A 17,944-nucleotide genomic window follows, 5' to 3' on the forward strand; every position below is an offset into this window, starting at 1 on the left:
CGACCCGTAGCGCCCGTAGGCGCAGGCGCGGGGCGGCCGCGGAGCGCCGGGAGCTGTGAGGGGCCGGGAGCTGTGAGGGGCCCGGAGCTGTGAAGGGCCCGGAGCTGTGAAGGGCCGGGATCCCTGCCGGTCTCGGCGGGCGGTACCGGCGCCATGAAGTCCCGCTTCAGCACCGTCGATATCCGCGCGGTGCTCGCCGAGCTGCGGCAGAGGTACCGGCACTCCCCGCCCGTGCGGCCCCGGGGAGCGCGGCCCGGCCCGGTGGGTCCTGGTCCTGCCGCTGCTCCTGCTGCTCGTCCTGGTTCTGGTTCTGGTTCTGGTTGTGTCCCCGCTCCTCCTGGCCGTGGTCCTGGTCCTGGCTCGGCTTCCCCGCCCCGCCGTAGGCTCAGGGCTGTGCGGGCTCTGCTCCTCCATCGTGTCCTGCTCTCCCAGCTCTGTCCCTCAGCACTGCCCTGCCTGGGCTCTGCAGAACCCCCTCAGCCCCTCTGCCATCCCATCGCACCCCTGCCATGGCAGGGACACCTTCACTGTCCCAGGCTGCTCCAAGCCCTGTCCAGCCTGGCCTTGGACACTGCCAGGGATCCAAGGGCAGCCACAGCTGCTCTGGGAATTCTGTTCCAGCTTCTCACCACCCTCACAGCCAGGAGTGCCCATTTCCCAATCTCCCATCCATCCCTGCCCTCTGGCACTGGGAGCCATTCCCTGTGTCCTGTCCCTCCATCCCTTGTCCCCAGTCCCTCTCCAGCTCTCCTGGAGCCCCTTCAGGCCCTGCAAGGGGCTCTGAGCTCTCCCTGGATCCTTCTCCTCTCCAGGTGAACATTCCCAGCTCTCCATTTGGGAAGCTCCTCTCATCCCTGTGGAGCTCTGGCACATTCCTGGTGTGCAGGGCGCTCTGCATGTGCAGCCCCACTCTGCAGGGAGGGACTGACACCCCCGGGCCAGTTCAGTGCCCTTACTGGGATCACTGGTGCCCTGTGCTGGCAGAGGAGCTCCAGTACAACCAGTACAACCAGTACATTCTGCATCCCTGCCACAAAGAGGAGCAGGAACTGGCAGCTTTCTGCATTTTATCCATTAATATAAATGTCTCCATCTCATTTTCTCCCTCTCTTCATTGCTGTGTTTTATGAGCAGTTTCTCCATCTCTCCGTGGTTGTTGCTTCCAGCTCATTCCATTAATCTCCCTTTGCTGCCCTTTTGGGTACTCCTTGGTAATTTATCATAACTTGCCCTTCTGTGTACTTCCATTGCCACTGGGATTTTCCCAGCCAGTTGTGTTTTGGATTCTCCAAAGCATTCCTTGTTTTCCTTTTGGCAGCTTGTTGGGGATGAGAGTGAACAATGTTTATGATGTGGATAACAAGACCTATCTCATTCGCCTGCAAAAGTAAGAGCTTTAAATGACTTTATTTAAAAATTCTTTAAAAATGCTGTGTAAAAGCTAGATTCTTTTAATTGTCTGCAGTAATTTCTGACTTGTTTTCAATTAAATTCTGCTGTTTTTTTTAGTAAAATGCAGTAATTTTTACCAAAAAAGTTCTTAGGAAATGGGATATGGAGAGGGAACCACTCTGCAAACCAGTGGGTGGTGGGGTGGCTTCTCCTGTGCCATTTGGAATCCCGGAATATCCTCACTTGGAAGGGATCCCTGGGGATTTTGGGGTGCAGCTCCTTTGTTTTGCCCCCAGGCCGGACTGCAAGGCCACGCTGCTGCTGGAATCCGGGATCCGCATCCACCTGACGGAGTTTGAGTGGCCAAAGAACATGATGCCATCGAGCTTTGCCATGAAGGTAAACTCACCAGAGTTTGTTTTTTTAATAAAGTGTCTGGGTATCAGGAAGGAATGTTCATGCTCTGACCTTGGAGACAAGAAAATAGGGAAGGGTTATCCTGCTGAATCCTGATCCAGCGGGTGGCTGAGGACAAGGGGAGAGCAAACGCGGGCTTGGGGTCACATCAGTGATGTTCAGTGCCTGAAACAGTGAATATTTAAATTTATAAAAACTACTGCTGATCGCCTGGATGTCTTCTGGACCTCCCAGACCTTCTGGAATGTTGCTCCAGCAAAATCCTTGTCATTCCAGTTGGATTGTGTGAATTTTCAGTTGCTGGATGCAGCGCCCTGTGGTACAGAGTCCTCTGTTGGTTCTGCTGAGCTCTGGGGGTTCAGGCCTTGCTCCAGGCTCTTAGGCTGGGCTGCTGCAGGTGCATCCATGGGTAGATCCATGGGGATACAGCCTGGGATGGCTCCCATGGATCTGTTCCTCCTCTGTGTGCAGCCAGAAATGTCTCAGCAGAGATTCTCTGGGGTGGTTTTCCACGGCAGACACGGATACAGGGATAATCCCAGTTCTCTTTACAAAGGAAACTCTTAGGATTTGAACCAGCTTCTCCCTTGAGCTAAACAAACAACATGGAAAGAAATGTCTAAGTGTTAAGAATTGGGCTCAATTATATTTCTAATTATAAAAATGAAGGTGTTACTTTGGTGAGCACCAACGTTTTTGCTCCTGTAATATTTGAGTTAAATAGGAAGTGGTTGGTGCTGCAGGAGGGCTCTATAGCCAAGCCATTCCCAGATGTTTCCAGATGTTTTCCAGACATTTTTCCCACCCCTCTGATGCTTGGACAGACTACCCAGAACAGAGGCCAGACAGAGTTAAAGGGTAAAGGGATTTATGGAAAGGCCCTCAAAGGGCACACCTTGGGCAGTGCAGGGACTACACCCAGGTGGGACAACAACACGAGGTTTTTTGACAGATAAAAGCTTGGTCTGTTTGCATACCAGAGTTTAATTGTCCAATTACAACTCCAGGTAACAAAGTCACTTACTCCAGGTGTCCCCTCTAATTAATTCACTGTTGTTTACATTTCTGAGGGCCTGAGCCAGTGAAGTGTCCTTGAGTCCCAGGCCTAGAGAGGAATTGTTTTGTCTGGATAAATCAGGAGAGCAGTAGCTGAGAGGAATTTTAGAGTTACTCACTAAAGCAGCAGCCATCTGAAAAACGGGGAGGCTCAAACTGGAGGCGTGTCCCGCAGTGCCGGAAGCATTTGAAGACGCGGAGGTTGGTGAGCGTCAGCCAGCTGGGCATCGACCGCATCGTGGACCTGCAGTTCGGCAGCGAGCAGGCCGCCTACCACCTGATCCTGGAGCTCTATGACAGGGTGAGGGAGGCTCCTGCAGTGTCCCCTAGGGCAGGGACACCGGGCTGGCCTCGCTGAGGGTCCCTGTGCTCCCAGGGGAACGTCGTCCTCACCGACCACGAGTACCTCATCCTCAACATCCTGAGGTTCCGCACGGACGAGGCGGACGACGTCAGGTTTGCGGTCCGGGAGCGGTACCCAGTGGACAGTGCAAAGGTTCCTGTGCCTCTGCCAACCCTGGACAGGTAATTTCAGTTTCAGAGCTCATAAACGGTGTATTTGATGTGGGCAGTGCAAAAGTTCCTGTGTCTCTGCCAGCCCTGGACAGGTAATTTCAATTTCAGAACTTATAAATGGTGAATTTATTGTGGGCAGTGCAGAAGCTCCTGTGTCTCTGCCAACCCTGGACAGGTAATTTCAGAGCTCATAAATGGTGTATTTGTTGTGGGCAGTGCAAAAGTTCCAGTGTCTCTGCCAGCCCTGGACAGGTAATTTCAATTTCAGAGCTCGTAAATGGTGGATTTATTGGGATAAACCCAAATTCCTCAGATCTGTGAGAATCTTTGGGTGGTTTCTCACATCTTACAGGCCAGTTTTAGTTTTATTTTTTAAGGCTGGAAATGTTTTGTAGCTTCTAAGCAATGCAGTGTTGTTTTAAAACACGTTATTCTTTGGGGTTGCAACTCTCCATTTTCTCCTGCAGGTTAACTGAAATCGTATCAAATGCACCCAGAGGGGAACAGCTGAAGAGGGTTCTTAACCCCCTCCTTCGTAAGTAACTGGGCTTTGTTAGAAGATGAAATGAGGTCACTCAATGTGTGTTATGTCATGCTGGAAAATGTGGATAACTTCTCACAGAAGCCTGGAGTGGTTTGGATTGGAGGGGACCTTAAAGCTCATCTCATTCCATGCCTGCCATGGGCATGGACACCTTCCCCTAGCCCAGGCTGCCTTGGGAAATGGGGATTTATTGATTCCAAACATCTGCACAGAGCTGAGCCTGGCAGTGGCTCTGCTGCAGCTCTGCCTTGGGGCATTTTGCACCATCCTGGTACCAAATAGGAGCTGTAGGTGTAAAGTCAGATTTTCCTGAGCACAGAACCAAATTTGTCTTGTGTGAGGTCATCAGAACAAGCTGGGTTTTCCTCCTGACCTGGCAATGCTGCTGGAGCAGAGAATTTCCTGAACAGCTCCAATCACACCTAAACATTACTTTCCCCATCTCCTGATTCTCCTTTTCACCACCCTTTTCCCTTTCTTTCTCCACCCTAAATAATTGCTATCATCATAATATTACTGAGTAATTGCTAATGATTGCTGTAATAATTGTAATGATTGATCCCAGTTTTGCTGGATCCATGCTGGAATTTGCTATTTCTGATGCTGTCACGTAGGAAACCTCATCCTCACGTGGTGTTACTGATCCCATTACCAGGCACAGCTGCTCCACTCTAAAATCCCCACAATTTTTTCCCTTTGTGGGAATTTTGGCTGTTTCTCACCCTCTCCTCCTGCCCCTTCCCTGATTTTTGGGACTTCTCACTCTTCTCACACTCTTGTGTCCAAACTTATTTTTTTTAATGCAAATTGTGAATATTTTCTGCAGATGATGCTTCTTTATTTCTTTTTTTTTTTTAACAGCTTATGGGGCCACACTCATTGAGCACTGCCTTATAGAAGCTGGATTTTCTGGAGCTGTCAAAATAGATCAACATCTGGAAAAAAAAGGTGTAATATTTTAAAGGCTGGGCCACAAATGAGGGGATTTTTATATCTGTGTAGTGGTTTTTTTTCCCAAATTGATGACTAAACCTGTGGTTCTCACCATGTGGTTTTATTTTTAATGTTTTTAGCTTGGGAACCAGCCTTGTTTGAGTTAAAACTCTTGATTATTGCATAAATTTGAGATAAAATATCAGATTGTTCCTGTAGTCTAAATGGTTTTAGAGTGAGATACCACCTCACCCATGAGGTGAGTTCTGGTTGTGCAAAGGTTGTTTGACAAGAAGAATTAACATCCAAATGTTTGTAGCAAACACTGGGGATTTGCTAAAGTAGCAGCTTTACATTTATTGGGAAATTAAAGATTTGGGTAATAAAATCATTCTTATTTAATCCTGCAGTCTTATTTTCCTCTTGTGCTTTATATTTGCCATAAATCCAGAGGATTTTTTCCTTCCTGCTGCATTGTGGTGCTGTAAAAAAATAACTTCTCACATGATTTGTGCTCAGCAGCTTTAGTTTCATGAAGTCCTGGTGTTTGTGGGGTCTTTCCTTCCTTCTGAAACTTGAATAATTATGTGCTAAAAGCATCTAAATAGATTTTTATATTAAAAATTTCCCAGATGTAAACTTAGACTCCTGTTCAAAGTGAGCAATAATTGCTGGAGTGAAGCACCAGGGATGAAATATTTCTGCTGTTTTCTCTTCAGAAAACCTTGAAAAGGTTCTTTCAGCTCTAGAGAAAGCAGAGGAATACATGGCCCTCACTGACAACTTCAGTGGAAAGGTGGGTCTGGGGTGGGTTATCAATTATTTGGAATTGCAGAGTTAAAATGACAAGCAGGAATTCCTCAGGATGTGCAATTCCTGCTGTTCCCAGCTGTGGATTTTATTCCTGGCTCTCAGGTGCTGCTGAGGTGGAATAAAAATTGCTTCTTTCCACAGGCTGGGCAGCAATAAAATAATGCACAGGCAGACTGTATAAATCCTGGGAGATTGGCACTTGGGTTTTAATAGGTTCTGTAATAAATTCTGCACATGAACTCTGCATTTATGGGATAATCCTGAGGGTTGGAAGAAGTTCACTTCTTTTTCCAGAAGAAACTGGAGTCAAGACAAGGCAGTGGGTCAGGCACAAGGTTCCCTGCTGGAATTATTTATTGATGATACCTAAACCTTTCCACAGACAAATGCTATTTTTGTATTCTTTCAGGGTTATGTTATCCAGAAAAGGGAGAAAAAGCCAAGTCTGGAACCAGATAAACCAGCAGAAGATATCTACACGTAAATATCTGAAGTATTTCTTCCCTTTTTTTCTACTAGTCTGCATAACAGAAATTAGTTTTCAGGTGATAATATCAAATGTGTATTTTACAGATATGAGGAATTTCATCCTTTCTTGTTTTCTCAACATTCAAAATGTCCCTACTTGGAATTTGACTCATTCAATAAGGTACAGTGCTTTTGCTGATGCTGTACTTAAGTGCTTGAATTGACTGCTGCTACAAAGAGTAATTAAAACACAGTGCAGGGCTTGTTAATGAAAGCAGAGACTTTGGAAAGGATGATTCATTTATGGATGAATGCTTGATGAGAAAAGACCAGCTCAGACAGGACTTTGAGGCTGCAGCTGGGCAGTGCTGGCTCCTGAGCTCAGATCCTGGAGTGTGGAACCTGTGAGGGAGGTGCAAGATTGCAGTCAGAGGATCCCAAATGTTTTATTTCTGGAGAGCTGGATCTGTGTTGTCTCTGGAGTTAACAGTTGGGACAGAATCACATTTACACTTTCCCTGTTACTGCTCTGAAAGCCTCAGGCCTCTTCTTTGGTGTTTCCTTGGGCATTGTCCTTTCTGCTCCTCGCCTCATGAACCTCTGGAGTCATTCATTGCCTCTTGTTCCTGACCTTGAGCTCCAGAATTCCCACTCCACGCTCCTGCCCTGCTTCCTGCCTGAGTTTCTGTCATCTCCTTCACTGATCACAGAGTCCCAGACTGGTTTGGGCTGGAAGGGGCTCAAATCCCATCCCATTCCACCTCCCGTCATTCCTCCTCCTTCCCCTATCCCAGGCTGCTCCAACCACATCCAGCCTGGCCTTGGGCACTGCCAGGGATCCAGGGGCAGCCACAGCTGCTCTGGGAATTCTATTCCAGGCCTTCCTCACCCTCTCAGCCAGGAATTCCCAATTCCCAGTCTCCCATCCATCCCTGCCCTGTGGCAGTGGGAAGCCATTCCCTGTGTCCTGTCCCTCCATCCCATGTCCAAAGTTGCTCTGATGATCTGAACAGCCCCAGAGTTTCCTCACCTCGTGCTTCAAGCACAGCTGGGACACCAGGAGCTGTTCTTAGGCATTCTGGGTCTTGGTGTTTTCTAAGTGACCCAGTGAAGCAGCAGGAGCTCGGGGCAGGCACGTCTGGCTTTGCAACCCTTTAATCTGAACCAAAGCAGTTTCTTTTCCATCATTTCTTAGCAAAAAAAGGTGAGCAATTGCTTTTTCATCTGTGTTTGCGGTGAGACACAGCCCTGAGTGTCCTGCTGGACTCATCCCACGGGAAGGGAAATGGAGAAAGCTCCTGGGAGTTGTTTCAGCCTCTGGCACCTCTTCTAGTGCTGACTCTGCCTGCTCTGAGTCAGGCCTGGGGATTCTCCAACCCACTTCTCTCCTGCAGGCCACAGATGAGTTCTACTCCAAGCTGGAGGGGCAGAAGATTGATATGAAGGCCTTGCAGCAGGTGGGTCCTGATCCAGGCCTGGGCAGCTGGGACTGCTCCCAGATTTCCAGAGGCTTCTCTTGCTTCTTGCAGTGATTACCTGATGGCATTTGGATTTATATTTCTATTTCTTTTTTGGCCATCTTGTATTTAAAAGGAAAAACAAGCATTGAAGAAACTTGAAAATGTCCGTAGGGACCATGAGCACAGACTGGAAGCTCTCCAGCAGGCTCAGGTAAGATAGGTTTTGGGTTTTAATTTAAAAAAAAAAATGCATAATCACAGCACCATGGGATGGTTTGGTTGGGAGGGAATCCATGGGAATCCAGGTAGCTCCAGCCTGGCCTGGAACACTTCCAGGGATTGGCAGCACTGGAGTTGGGATCCATTCTTGGATTTCTTCACCACTGCTTCCATTTTTTTTAATAAAACCCTTGCTGAGCACATGGCTGCAAGCTGCTCCTTTCCCCAAGGAAGCTGATAAGCTGAAGGGAGAGCTGATAGAGATGAACCTGGAGGTGGTGGACAGAGCCATCCAGGTGGTCCGGAGCGCCTTGGCCAACCAGATCGACTGGACCGAGATCGGCGCTATCGTCAAAGAGGCCCAGGCCCAGGGGGACCCCGTGGCCACGGCAATCAAAGAGTTAAAGCTGCAGACAAACCACATCACCATGCTGCTGAGGTGAGTGCCTGCAGCAGGAGCTTAGAGATCAAAAAATACCCCAAAATAGCTTTTTTTATACCCACAAGTTGTGATATAAAAGCTGGGACGTGGCAGAGTTAATCCGTGGATTTTCAGTTACCTCCGTTTCAGAAATGTCAGTTTATAGAATAATCTTGTTTTTAGTCACTTCCTTGGCTTGGGAAAACTGGGCTCTTTGTCTTCTGCTTTTGTTTTCTTTTTTCCTCCCAAATCTGACTGACAGAAAAGGGTTGGCACATGAAGCATTCCAGGGCTTCTGTGTCTGCACAGAGTGAAGGGTTCAGAGGCTCCTTAGGCCATTCCCAAACTTCTGAGAGAATTAAATTAAGAGCACTTTGCACCAAGGATTAAAAATTAACCAGTTATTTTCATCTTAATCTCCTGATGTTGTGTGTTTTTAGGAACCCCTATGTGTTATCTGAAGAGGAAGAGGAGGAGGAGGACGATGCTGATGTAGAGAAGGAAGAAACAGAAGAACCAAAAGGAAAAAAGAAAAAGAATAAAACCAAACAGTTGAAGAAACCTCAGAAAAACAAACCCTTATTGGTTGATGTTGATCTCAATTTGTCTGCCTATGCCAATGCCAAAAAGTAAGATTTTTTTTCAGTAAATGTGTGTTTTTGTAGGAGGAATTTCTCTGGGTGTGCAGTTGTTGGTGATAATACTGCAGGAGGAAGGGTTTTGGGATATCTTGTTAAAAATCAGAGTTAAAAACTGAAATGTCAGCTCGTCCTGAGCTCTGGGATGGGAATTTCCTTGGTCCCCTGGTGCAGAGCAGCTGCTCTGTGCCTGTCACACTGATTGAATTTGGAGTCCAGGTCTGGAACAAAAAGCAGAAGCCTGGGATAAGTGGGACAAGGATAAAGGGATGGATCTGCTGGGATTTCAGGGACAAACACTTGTGTTTCACAGGTACTACGATCACAAAAGACACGCAGCCAAGAAAACTCAGAAAACAGTGGAAGCTGCAGAAAAGGTATTTTTTTTTTCCCCTTGGATTTTAGAAAATATTTAAAAGGGAAATCCCTGCCACTGCTCAGGGGGAAATCCTGACCTGATCTGAGCAGCCCTAACAAAACACGAAAGGGCAAAACAAAAACCCAGGGTTGTTTCATTCTTGACATTTTGAGCTCAGTGGAGGATTGCAGATCCCTGGTGGATCCTCCTCTTCCACCAGTGGCATTGGGAATACTCAGAACAGGTGGAGGTTCTGACAGACCAGGACTTAGATTGGAAAATTAGTGGGAATCCCTTCAATCCAAGAGCTGCTCATTTCAGGGAGCAGCTCTGCAGGGTGGAGTTGGAAGAGCAGCTGTCTCACAGGGGCAGGGCTGGCTGGAGCCTGTCATCAAGCCCAGAGCCATTTCCTACCAACTTTCCCGGTGCTCAGTCGGGAATTTCGTGATTCCTGCTGGATGCTGACGGTGCTTTCTGTCCAAACAGGCTTTTAAATCAGCTGAGAAGAAGACGAAGCAAACCCTGAGGGAAGTTCAGACAGTCAGCACCATCCAGAAAGCCAGAAAGGTCTATTGGCAAGTACAGCTCCATTGTCCTTCTCTCATGTCCCGTGGCAGGACGGATCTTCCCTGCATTGGGAGTGGAGCTATTTAGGATTTCTGAGCGCTGCACTTTGGGTGGAATCTCCTTAAAGGTGCTTCACAAAGTCAGAGAATCCCAGAATGGTTCCCAGGGATGGCAGCTGTGGCTGCCCCTGGATCCCTGGAAGTGTCCAAGGCCAGGCTTGGAGCAACCTGGGATAGTGGAAGGTGTGGTCCAGTGGGACTGGATGAGCTTTAAGGTCCCTTCCAACCCAAACCATTCTGTGCTTCTGTGTTTGAAAAAACAACAAACAAACAAAACGAAACCTCAAAGCTTTTAATCACCTAATTATTAAATTATTAAATTAGGTGATTAAATTAGGCTGAAATATTAAAAGAAAAATAAATAGGAGGACTTTGGTGATGGTACTTCTTGTTCCATCTCCAGATCTCACTACCAGTGATGCTGTAGCTGTCCCATGCCTTGTTTTTACATCCCAGGCCTGTGGATGGAAGTAAAAATATTTCCAGTGTCATAAATTGTAGATGTGAGATGGATATTCTGGGTTTGGTATCCAAAACCAGCTGTGCAGTGTCCTGTTAGTTCCAGGTGTTTCTCACACCCTGGATTTGCTGGAATTTGGCAGGTTTGAGAAGTTCCTGTGGTTCATCAGCTCTGAGAATTACCTGGTGATTGCTGGCAGGGATCAGCAGCAGAACGAGCTGATCGTGAAGCGCTACCTCAAACCAGGTGAGCCCACGGAGGGGACGTGTGGTTTCCTCCTCTTTCCCAGTCCTGTGAATGTCCAGGAGTGACTTGGGAAGGTCTCTCTGCTTTGTCCTTGAGCTGGGCCCTGGCTCAACGGGAATTTCGGTGATGGGAGTTCCTCTGGTGCCGTGGGGTGAGAACAGCTCGGAGGGGCTCCCTTCAGGAGCGGAGGAGCTGATTCTCCCTGCGACAAGGATGGACTGAAAGGCTCCTGTGTCCCCAACCTGCCCCTTGCAGCCAGACCAGACATTTCCATCTGACACTGGAGACTTCCCTGGCTCCAGGGCTGTGTGGATCTGACTGCAGCCTCCTGTTTCCCAGGGGACATCTACGTGCACGCGGATCTGCACGGAGCCACCAGCTGCGTGATCAAGAACCCCTCAGGTACCTGTGGGGCCCTGAGCTGGCAGTGCCTTCCCTTGGGATGGAAATCAGTCCTTCCTGGGAAGCTCCCAGGCTGGATTAGGGCAGGATTTAATGGAATGGGTGTTCCCAGGTGAGCCCATCCCACCGCGGACGCTGACGGAGGCCGGGACCATGGCCCTGTGCTACAGCGCTGCCTGGGACGCCCGCGTGGTCACCAGCGCCTGGTGGGTCTCCCACAGCCAGGTGAGCATCAGGCAGGAGCTTCCCAGCACAGCATCCCAGGAATTGGGATGGCAGGAGCTTCCCAGCACAGCATCCCAGGAATTGGGATGTGACCACAGGCAGGAGCTGATGAGTGTGGATCAAATTTGTGTGTGAGAGTGTGGTGATCACACCAAACTCGTGGTGGTTTTATTCCCTGAATGCTCCTGAGTGTATCCTGGCTTTATTTCCTGAGTTACTCAGCCAGGACTCCTAAAACACAGTGCTGGCAGTGTGTGATTGGATTGGAACATCCCTTAGGAGAATTCCCTGCAGAGGAGAGGAGAGGAGAGGAGGAACCCCTTGGCTGTGGAGTCCTGCAGAGCTGTTCCCAGGAGTTCAGCTCCTGTTGAACCAATGTTCCCTTGGTGCTGTTGTCACCTGACATTTGCCTTCTGTCACAGAGGTCTTTTACAGTTTATCACGGTTTTCTTCTAGGTGTCTAAAACTGCCCCCACGGGAGAATATCTCACCACTGGGAGCTTCATGATCCGAGGTGAGGCACAAGGGAACAGTGGGAATGGGATGTTTTCCCAAAGGTTTCCCTGGGCTGTCCTGCAGTGGCAGCAGATCCCACTCTTCTCCCAGAAATCTGTTGGGAATGGCTTAGTCTGAGTGCCAGGCAGCTGCAGCGGCATTTTGAGCTGAGCCCTGAGCAGAAGTTCATTAATTCAGCTGCTTTTGAGCTCTCCTGTTCTCATCCCAGAGATAAAATAAGCCCCAGTGTAATTTTTTGGTAGCCTAAAGCCTCTAATAAAAATGAATTTTGGAAGTACATCCTGCAGCATGACTGCTAAACCTCCTCATGAGACTCTCCCTTTGTTTTTCAGGGAAAAAGAATTTTCTTCCACCTTCCTATCTGATGATGGGCTTCAGCTTCTTGTTTAAGGTACAGCTTTTCCCATGCAGCTCCTGCTGGCTTTTGTAATTTGCTTTAAGCTGCAGGGGGTCTTATTTTCTACATCTTGCTTATCAGTGTATTCCCAATTACTTCTTTTCCCACTGGGACAAATCCCATAAAAGGCTTCTTGCTGATAATGCCTCTGCTTTCATCTCCATCTCAGCCCAGTGAGCGCTGTCTGCATTTCAAACAGACTCTGGACCTTCCTGCCTGTGCCAGGGTTGTTATCCCAGCTCTGTCTGGGGCATGGAAATGTTCAGGGAATCTGGGAGTGCAGCTCTTTGTGTCACCCTGACTTGTGAGGTTGGCATGCTTGGGTCTGGTTTCATTTTCTTGCCTTGTGATGGCAAAAAGTGCTAAAAAGGGAAGAAAGAGCTGAGTGAGGTCTTCTGTGAACATCACCAGAGGCTCCTCGTTTTTAGGTGGATGAGAGCTGTGTCTGGAGACACCGGGAAGAGAGGAAGGTCAAAGTCCAGGATGAGGATGTGGACACGGTTTCCAGCAGTGCCAGCGAGCTGGTGGCTGAGGAGGTGGAGCTTTTAGGTACAGAGGGAGGGACTGGGTGCTGTGGGTGCTGCTGGGGGGATCCTTCGGGGTCTGGGCCATCCCAGAGTCTGGATCACTGATAGAAAAAATGGGAATTGGTTTCACACTGCCAGAGGGCAGGGATGGATGGGATATTGGGAATGAATTCCTGGCTGGGTGGGTGGGCAGGCCCTGGCACAGGGTGCCCAGAGAAGCTGTGGCTGCCCCTGGATCCCTGGAAGTGTCCAAGGCCAGGCTGGACAGGGCTTGGAGCAGCCTGGGACAGTGGGAGGTGTCCCTGCCATGGCAGGGGTGGCACTGGGTGGGATTTAATGTCCCTCCCAACCCAAACCATCCTGGGATGATGGATCAGTTTGGTGTTTCTGTTTTCCTGCCCTGTGTGCCCCAGATGGAGGAGACAGCAGCAGTGAGGAGGAAAAAGCTGAGGGTGAGGAAGCTCCAGAGGATGTGGAAGCCACAGCTGAGAGCAGCCGTGAGGAGGGCGTTGCTGAGCTGGAGCAGGGAGCAGGGAACACTCCTGCTCCAGAGGCTGATTCCGAGGAGGATGATGGAGAATCTGAGGAGGAACATCCAGAGCCCAAGAGGGAGGTGAAGGAGGAAGAGGTGAATTATCCAGACACAACAATCGACCTGTCACACCTTCATTCCCAGAGGTGAGAGAAGCAGCAGCTGGGGGCACCTGAGGGTCTCCTAAAACACTTCCAGGACAAGGCTGGGATGTGGTGCCATCCCTTCGTTCTGTGCTCAGCAGTGGGAATGCTGCCTCGTTTTCCTTTCAGGGCTGCTCACAGCTGAGAAGCTGAGCCCTGAGCTGGCTCTGCTCTACACGAGGCTGTGGGATGAGCTCGTGTCCCTGCTGTCCCTGGAAGTGGGACTCTTTAGAGGGTGCAAGGAGCAGGGATTGGGTGGGTGCTCGTGGGGCTGTGTGCCTGGGAAGCTGCACACTGGGGCTCCCTCGGTGCTCAGGCTGTGTCTGTTGTTTGTGTGTGCCTGAGAGGAGCTGGCACAGCGCTGAGATTGTTTTCTAAAGTGAATCCCAGTATTCCTGCCTTTTCCAGTCACCAAAACTGGGATTGCCAAGCTCTAGAAAGCTGAAAGTTACAACCAAGCTGCCCAGGTTTGGTGTATCCATGGTGAACTGCCCTACACCTGCTGATGAGCTCCTTTTCCATCTCCCCACAGATCCCTGCAGAAAATCGTCCCCAAAGAGGAAGAGCCCAACTTGGTAAGGTCCCAGCTCCAATGGGTGGCCCAGAGCAGTGGGATCTGCTGGCCAGAATCTGCCCTAAACTGCCTTTCCCTCCTCAGAGCGACAGCAGGGCCCAGGGCCGCAGGCACCTCTCTGCCAAGGAGAGGAGGTGAGAGCCACTGGAGTTCCAGGGAATCCCAGGATGGTTTGTGTTGGAAAGGACCTTGTCTTGGTTTAGGGCAAGGTTTAGACCTTAAATCCCATCTCATTCCACCCCCCTACCATGGGCAGGGACACCTTCCACTGTCCCAGGCTGCTCCGAGCCCTGTCCAGCCTGGCCTGGGACACTTGCAGGGATCCAGGGGCAGCCACAGCTGCTCTGGGCAAATTCCTCTTCCCCATTCCCTGCCCAGGTCCTGGGCACAGGCACTTCTGTATCCCCTCCCAGCCTGGGCTGGGAGCCCATTTTCCATCCTGCATTTCCAGGGCGAGGTGCTGCTCCCGTCCTTTGGGAATGCTGGCTGGGAACAGTTTGACTCATGGGATGGAGAGGTTTTTCTGAGGAGGAGCTGTTCCCAGTGTTCTTCTGGATCCCTGTGGCAGGGAAGCAGGGTGGGAATGCTGTCAGGAGAGCAGCAGCCTCTCTCATCACAACAAATGAGGATGTTGTGATCGTTCTCCTTAGAGAAATGAAGAAAAAGAAGCAGCAGAACAACTCTGAGAACTCGGAGCTGCCTGAAGAGAAGCAGAAGGAGACGGAGACAGAAACCCAACCCACGGCTGCTCCCAACAGCCACAAGGCTGCTCCAGCCCCTCAGCCCATCAAGCGGGGCCAGAAGGTGGGCAGGGACCCTGGGCTGAGCTGTTGGCATGGGAATATGGACAGAAATCCCAGATTTCCCAGACCATGGCTGCCTGGTGCTTTGAGTGGTTTCAGATGAAGCACAGAGCTCACCAGAACCAGTCCCATGGTTTCTGGTGAACTGCTCTGACAGAGTTTGGGATATTGGGAAAGAAAAGAGCATGTGGGGTCAGCATCTGTGGTTGCAAAAGTGCTAAAAGTTGTCATTTCTGAAGCTGGTGGTGTTTCCTCCTGCAGAGTAAGATGAAGAAGATGAAGGAGAAGTACAGGGACCAGGACGAGGAGGACCGGGAGCTCATCATGAAGCTGCTGGGGGTGAGGGGGGGGTTGTGCCTTCCCTGGGCTGTGGTGGCTCCGGCCACCAGCCCTGACCCCCTGTGTCACCACAGTCTGCAGGCTCCAACAGGGAGGACAAAGGGAAAAAAGGGAAGAAGGGGAAGACAAAAGAAGAAGCAGCAAAGAAGCAACAGCAGAAAACCAAACCCCAGCGTCGTGCAGCCGGAGGGGGCAGGGAGACCCTCCCAGCAGGAATTCTGCTCCACGAGGCACAGGAGCCAGGCCTGGATGAGCTGCAGGAGGAGAAGGTGAGGAGTGGGATGGGCAGGACGATGGGAAGGTGAGGAACAGGGTGAGAAGATGAGCAGCTCTCTGTTGTCTTCACCTGTCCGTGTGTCTGTCCCTTGCTGGGGCTCTCCTGGCTGTGTGTAGCTCTCTCACCCCGGAGGCTGAGCAGCTCCTCACGGATTTTGGGCACTGTGGAGAGTTCTGTGTCTGTGGCCAGGGCTCAGGGAGATTCCCAGAGCAGCCCAAAGCCCTGCAGCAATCCCTGTGCTCATCCTGTTCCCAGCACAGCCAGATCTAAGCGAGCTCCCAGCCCTGTTGTTGGGCTTTGGTATCTCTGAGCCTCATCTCCCTCCTCCCAGCTCGGCGTGTGCCAGGCAAATGAGAGGTTGGAAAGAAACACTCCACCCTCCCACCCACGGCAAAGTGCTGCTCTTCCCTTGGCTGTGAAACGAGTTCAGTTCTCTCTGCAGGGAGAGTGGGGCTTTCTGGGGCCTGTTGATTAAAGAGTTTGTTTGGGGCAGGGGAGGAAGCAGCAGCTCTGTGGTTGCTGCAGCCCTGATGTGTTCTCTGTTTGTTTCTGTGTGCAGGAGGAGCAGGACCAGGAGCAGCCAGGACTGGAGGTAAATGCTCAGTTCTCTAAGTGCTGAGGTGGGGGCTGTGTTCCTGCTGGGACTGTGGCATGTGGGAGTCCTCCAGGACTGTTTGAAACAACCTTAATTGTATTTTTAACATTTCACCTCCTTTTCTGCCTGCCCTGCTCATCTCCACATCCTCCATAAACCCAGAGTTGGCTCCATGGTTTTTGTCCTGGTGGCTCTGGGCTGGAGGATGACACAGTGAGCAGTGAAGGTTCTTTAGTTGAGAAGTATATTTACATATAAAATTGCTTCAAACTTTTCTGTAATTACTTTTGTGTAATTACAGCCTGTGGGTGTTGCCCAGGGCTGGGAATAAGTGAATTCCTTTAAATTCCTTAATGGAGGAAGATAACGGTGTCTGCTGGGGGAAGCTTTGGGTGACCCTGTAACTCCAGTGGGGGGCTCAAAACCAAGATCCAGCAAAGGATTTACTGATTTTAGTGAAATAGGATCAGTCACAAATCCTGCCTTGGGAATTCCCATGGAACCACGGAATGGTTTGGGTTGGAAGGGACCTTAAAGGCTGCCTGTTCCCAGCTCCTGCCCCGAGCCTCCAGGGAGGGCTGAGCACAGGGCCTGCTCCCAGTGGAGCTTTTTGTCTCCCAGGACAGCGAGGCCCTGATGGACTCCCTGACTGGGCAGCCTCACCCCGAGGACATCCTGCTCTTCGCTGTCCCCGTCTGTGCTCCCTACACAGCCATGACCAACTACAAGTGAGTGGCAGCACCTTCCTGGGAGGGGACGGGCTGACTTTGTTTCACTCACAGAAACCTTTCCTTTGGGCAGGTATAAAGTCAAGCTCACTCCAGGCACGCAGAAGAAGGGCAAAGGTATGGTCTGAGAGCCCTGAATCCTTTCCTGTGCTCTGCCTGCTGAAGCCAGCGTGCTTTTCCAGGCTGTTTCACTCTTCCCTCTGTTTTTCCAGCTGCCAAGATCGCCTTGCACAATTTTATGCAGTCCAAAGAAGCCAGTGCACGAGAAAAGGACCTGTTCCGCAGTGTGAAGGTGAGGCTTCCTCTGCAGGGTCTCCTGTGCAAAGCACCAGCAGCAGCAAAATGTCCACAGGTGCCATTTTGGGAGGAAATGCTGCCAAAACTGAGTGTGCTGTTGGGTATTTTTAGCAGTGGAGTTTGTCAGTACTCCTGGGGAGGGTCAGAGAGTCCTGCAATGGTTTGGGGTGGAAAGGCTCTTACAAACCCCCCCACTCCATGGGCAGGGACACCTCCCTCTATCCCTGGCTGTTCCGAGCCCCAGTGTCCAGCCTGGCCTTGGACAATTCCCAGCTTCTCTGGGAAAGCTGTGCTGCCTGGGCTGGCGAGGACCACGAGGAACTGAGCCTCAGTGGCAGCACTGGGGCCTTTTGTTTCAGCATTGTCACTCCTCTGACAAAAGCAGCAGCTTCCAAGGAACCCTCTGGGTTTGGGAGGGGGAATTCCTGGGGCTGGGGCAGCTGCTTGCACTGGGAGTTGAGGCTGGAGGTGTCCTGTGCCCCCCTCTCCCAGCCAGGGCCAAGGACAGGGATCATCCCAGGGCTCCTCCTGCTTTCCTGCTGTGGTCACTTGCTCTTCCATCTTTCCTAGGACACCGATTTGTCAAGAAATATTCCTGGGAAGGTGAAAGTGTCTGCACCTCACCTCCAGAACGTGAAGAAGAAGTGACTCCTTGCTGGGGGCTCGGACCTGGGGCTGGGACAGACGGACACAGCCCCACCAGGACTGAATTCCAACACCCAGGACCTGCATTCCTGGTGATTTAGCTGGACTCTGATACAAATTGCAGATAAATATGGAAGTAAATCGCTGGCATTTGGTCAGGAATGTCCTCCCCTGCTGCTGCTTCTATTTGAGCACTCACTCCTCACCACTGGGCAAAGGCTCTGGAATTTGGGGCAGGAAAACTCCGGGGCAGTTCAGTTCCAGAGCCTCCAGGAGGGCAGTTCCAGTGGAGAATTCTTCCTTTGGGAAGGTGGAATTGTTTTTCCTCCTAAACATTCCCTGGCTGTGGAGAGAGGGAAGGTGCAGGCCCAGAATCC

General features: G+C 50.5%; 1 protein-coding gene across 1 annotated transcript; it reads left to right on the top strand.

Moving 5' to 3' along the window:
• The first annotated feature begins 21 nt into the window (after window positions 1-21).
• NEMF (nuclear export mediator factor) lies at window positions 22-17,729 on the top strand. The gene is made up of 33 exons (XM_058833469.1): window positions 22-212; window positions 1,319-1,387; window positions 1,689-1,791; window positions 3,041-3,166; window positions 3,242-3,390; window positions 3,849-3,916; window positions 4,787-4,873; window positions 5,578-5,654; window positions 6,081-6,151; window positions 6,245-6,320; window positions 7,534-7,596; window positions 7,733-7,810; window positions 8,049-8,257; window positions 8,680-8,868; window positions 9,191-9,254; window positions 9,722-9,810; window positions 10,464-10,567; window positions 10,907-10,969; window positions 11,082-11,194; window positions 11,651-11,708; window positions 12,043-12,101; window positions 12,536-12,656; window positions 13,048-13,312; window positions 13,842-13,884; window positions 13,968-14,017; window positions 14,534-14,687; window positions 14,948-15,025; window positions 15,100-15,294; window positions 15,862-15,894; window positions 16,519-16,625; window positions 16,699-16,742; window positions 16,838-16,917; window positions 17,493-17,729. Exons 1-33 carry the CDS (start codon window positions 154-156, stop codon window positions 17,568-17,570), a joined length of 3,222 nt encoding a protein of 1,073 aa, XP_058689452.1. The 5' UTR covers window positions 22-153; the 3' UTR covers window positions 17,571-17,729.
• Window positions 17,730-17,944: the final 215 nt, after the last annotated feature.

Source organism: Poecile atricapillus, chromosome 1 (assembly GCF_030490865.1).
Source record: "Poecile atricapillus isolate bPoeAtr1 chromosome 1, bPoeAtr1.hap1, whole genome shotgun sequence".
Taxonomy (NCBI): domain Eukaryota; kingdom Metazoa; phylum Chordata; class Aves; order Passeriformes; family Paridae; genus Poecile; species Poecile atricapillus.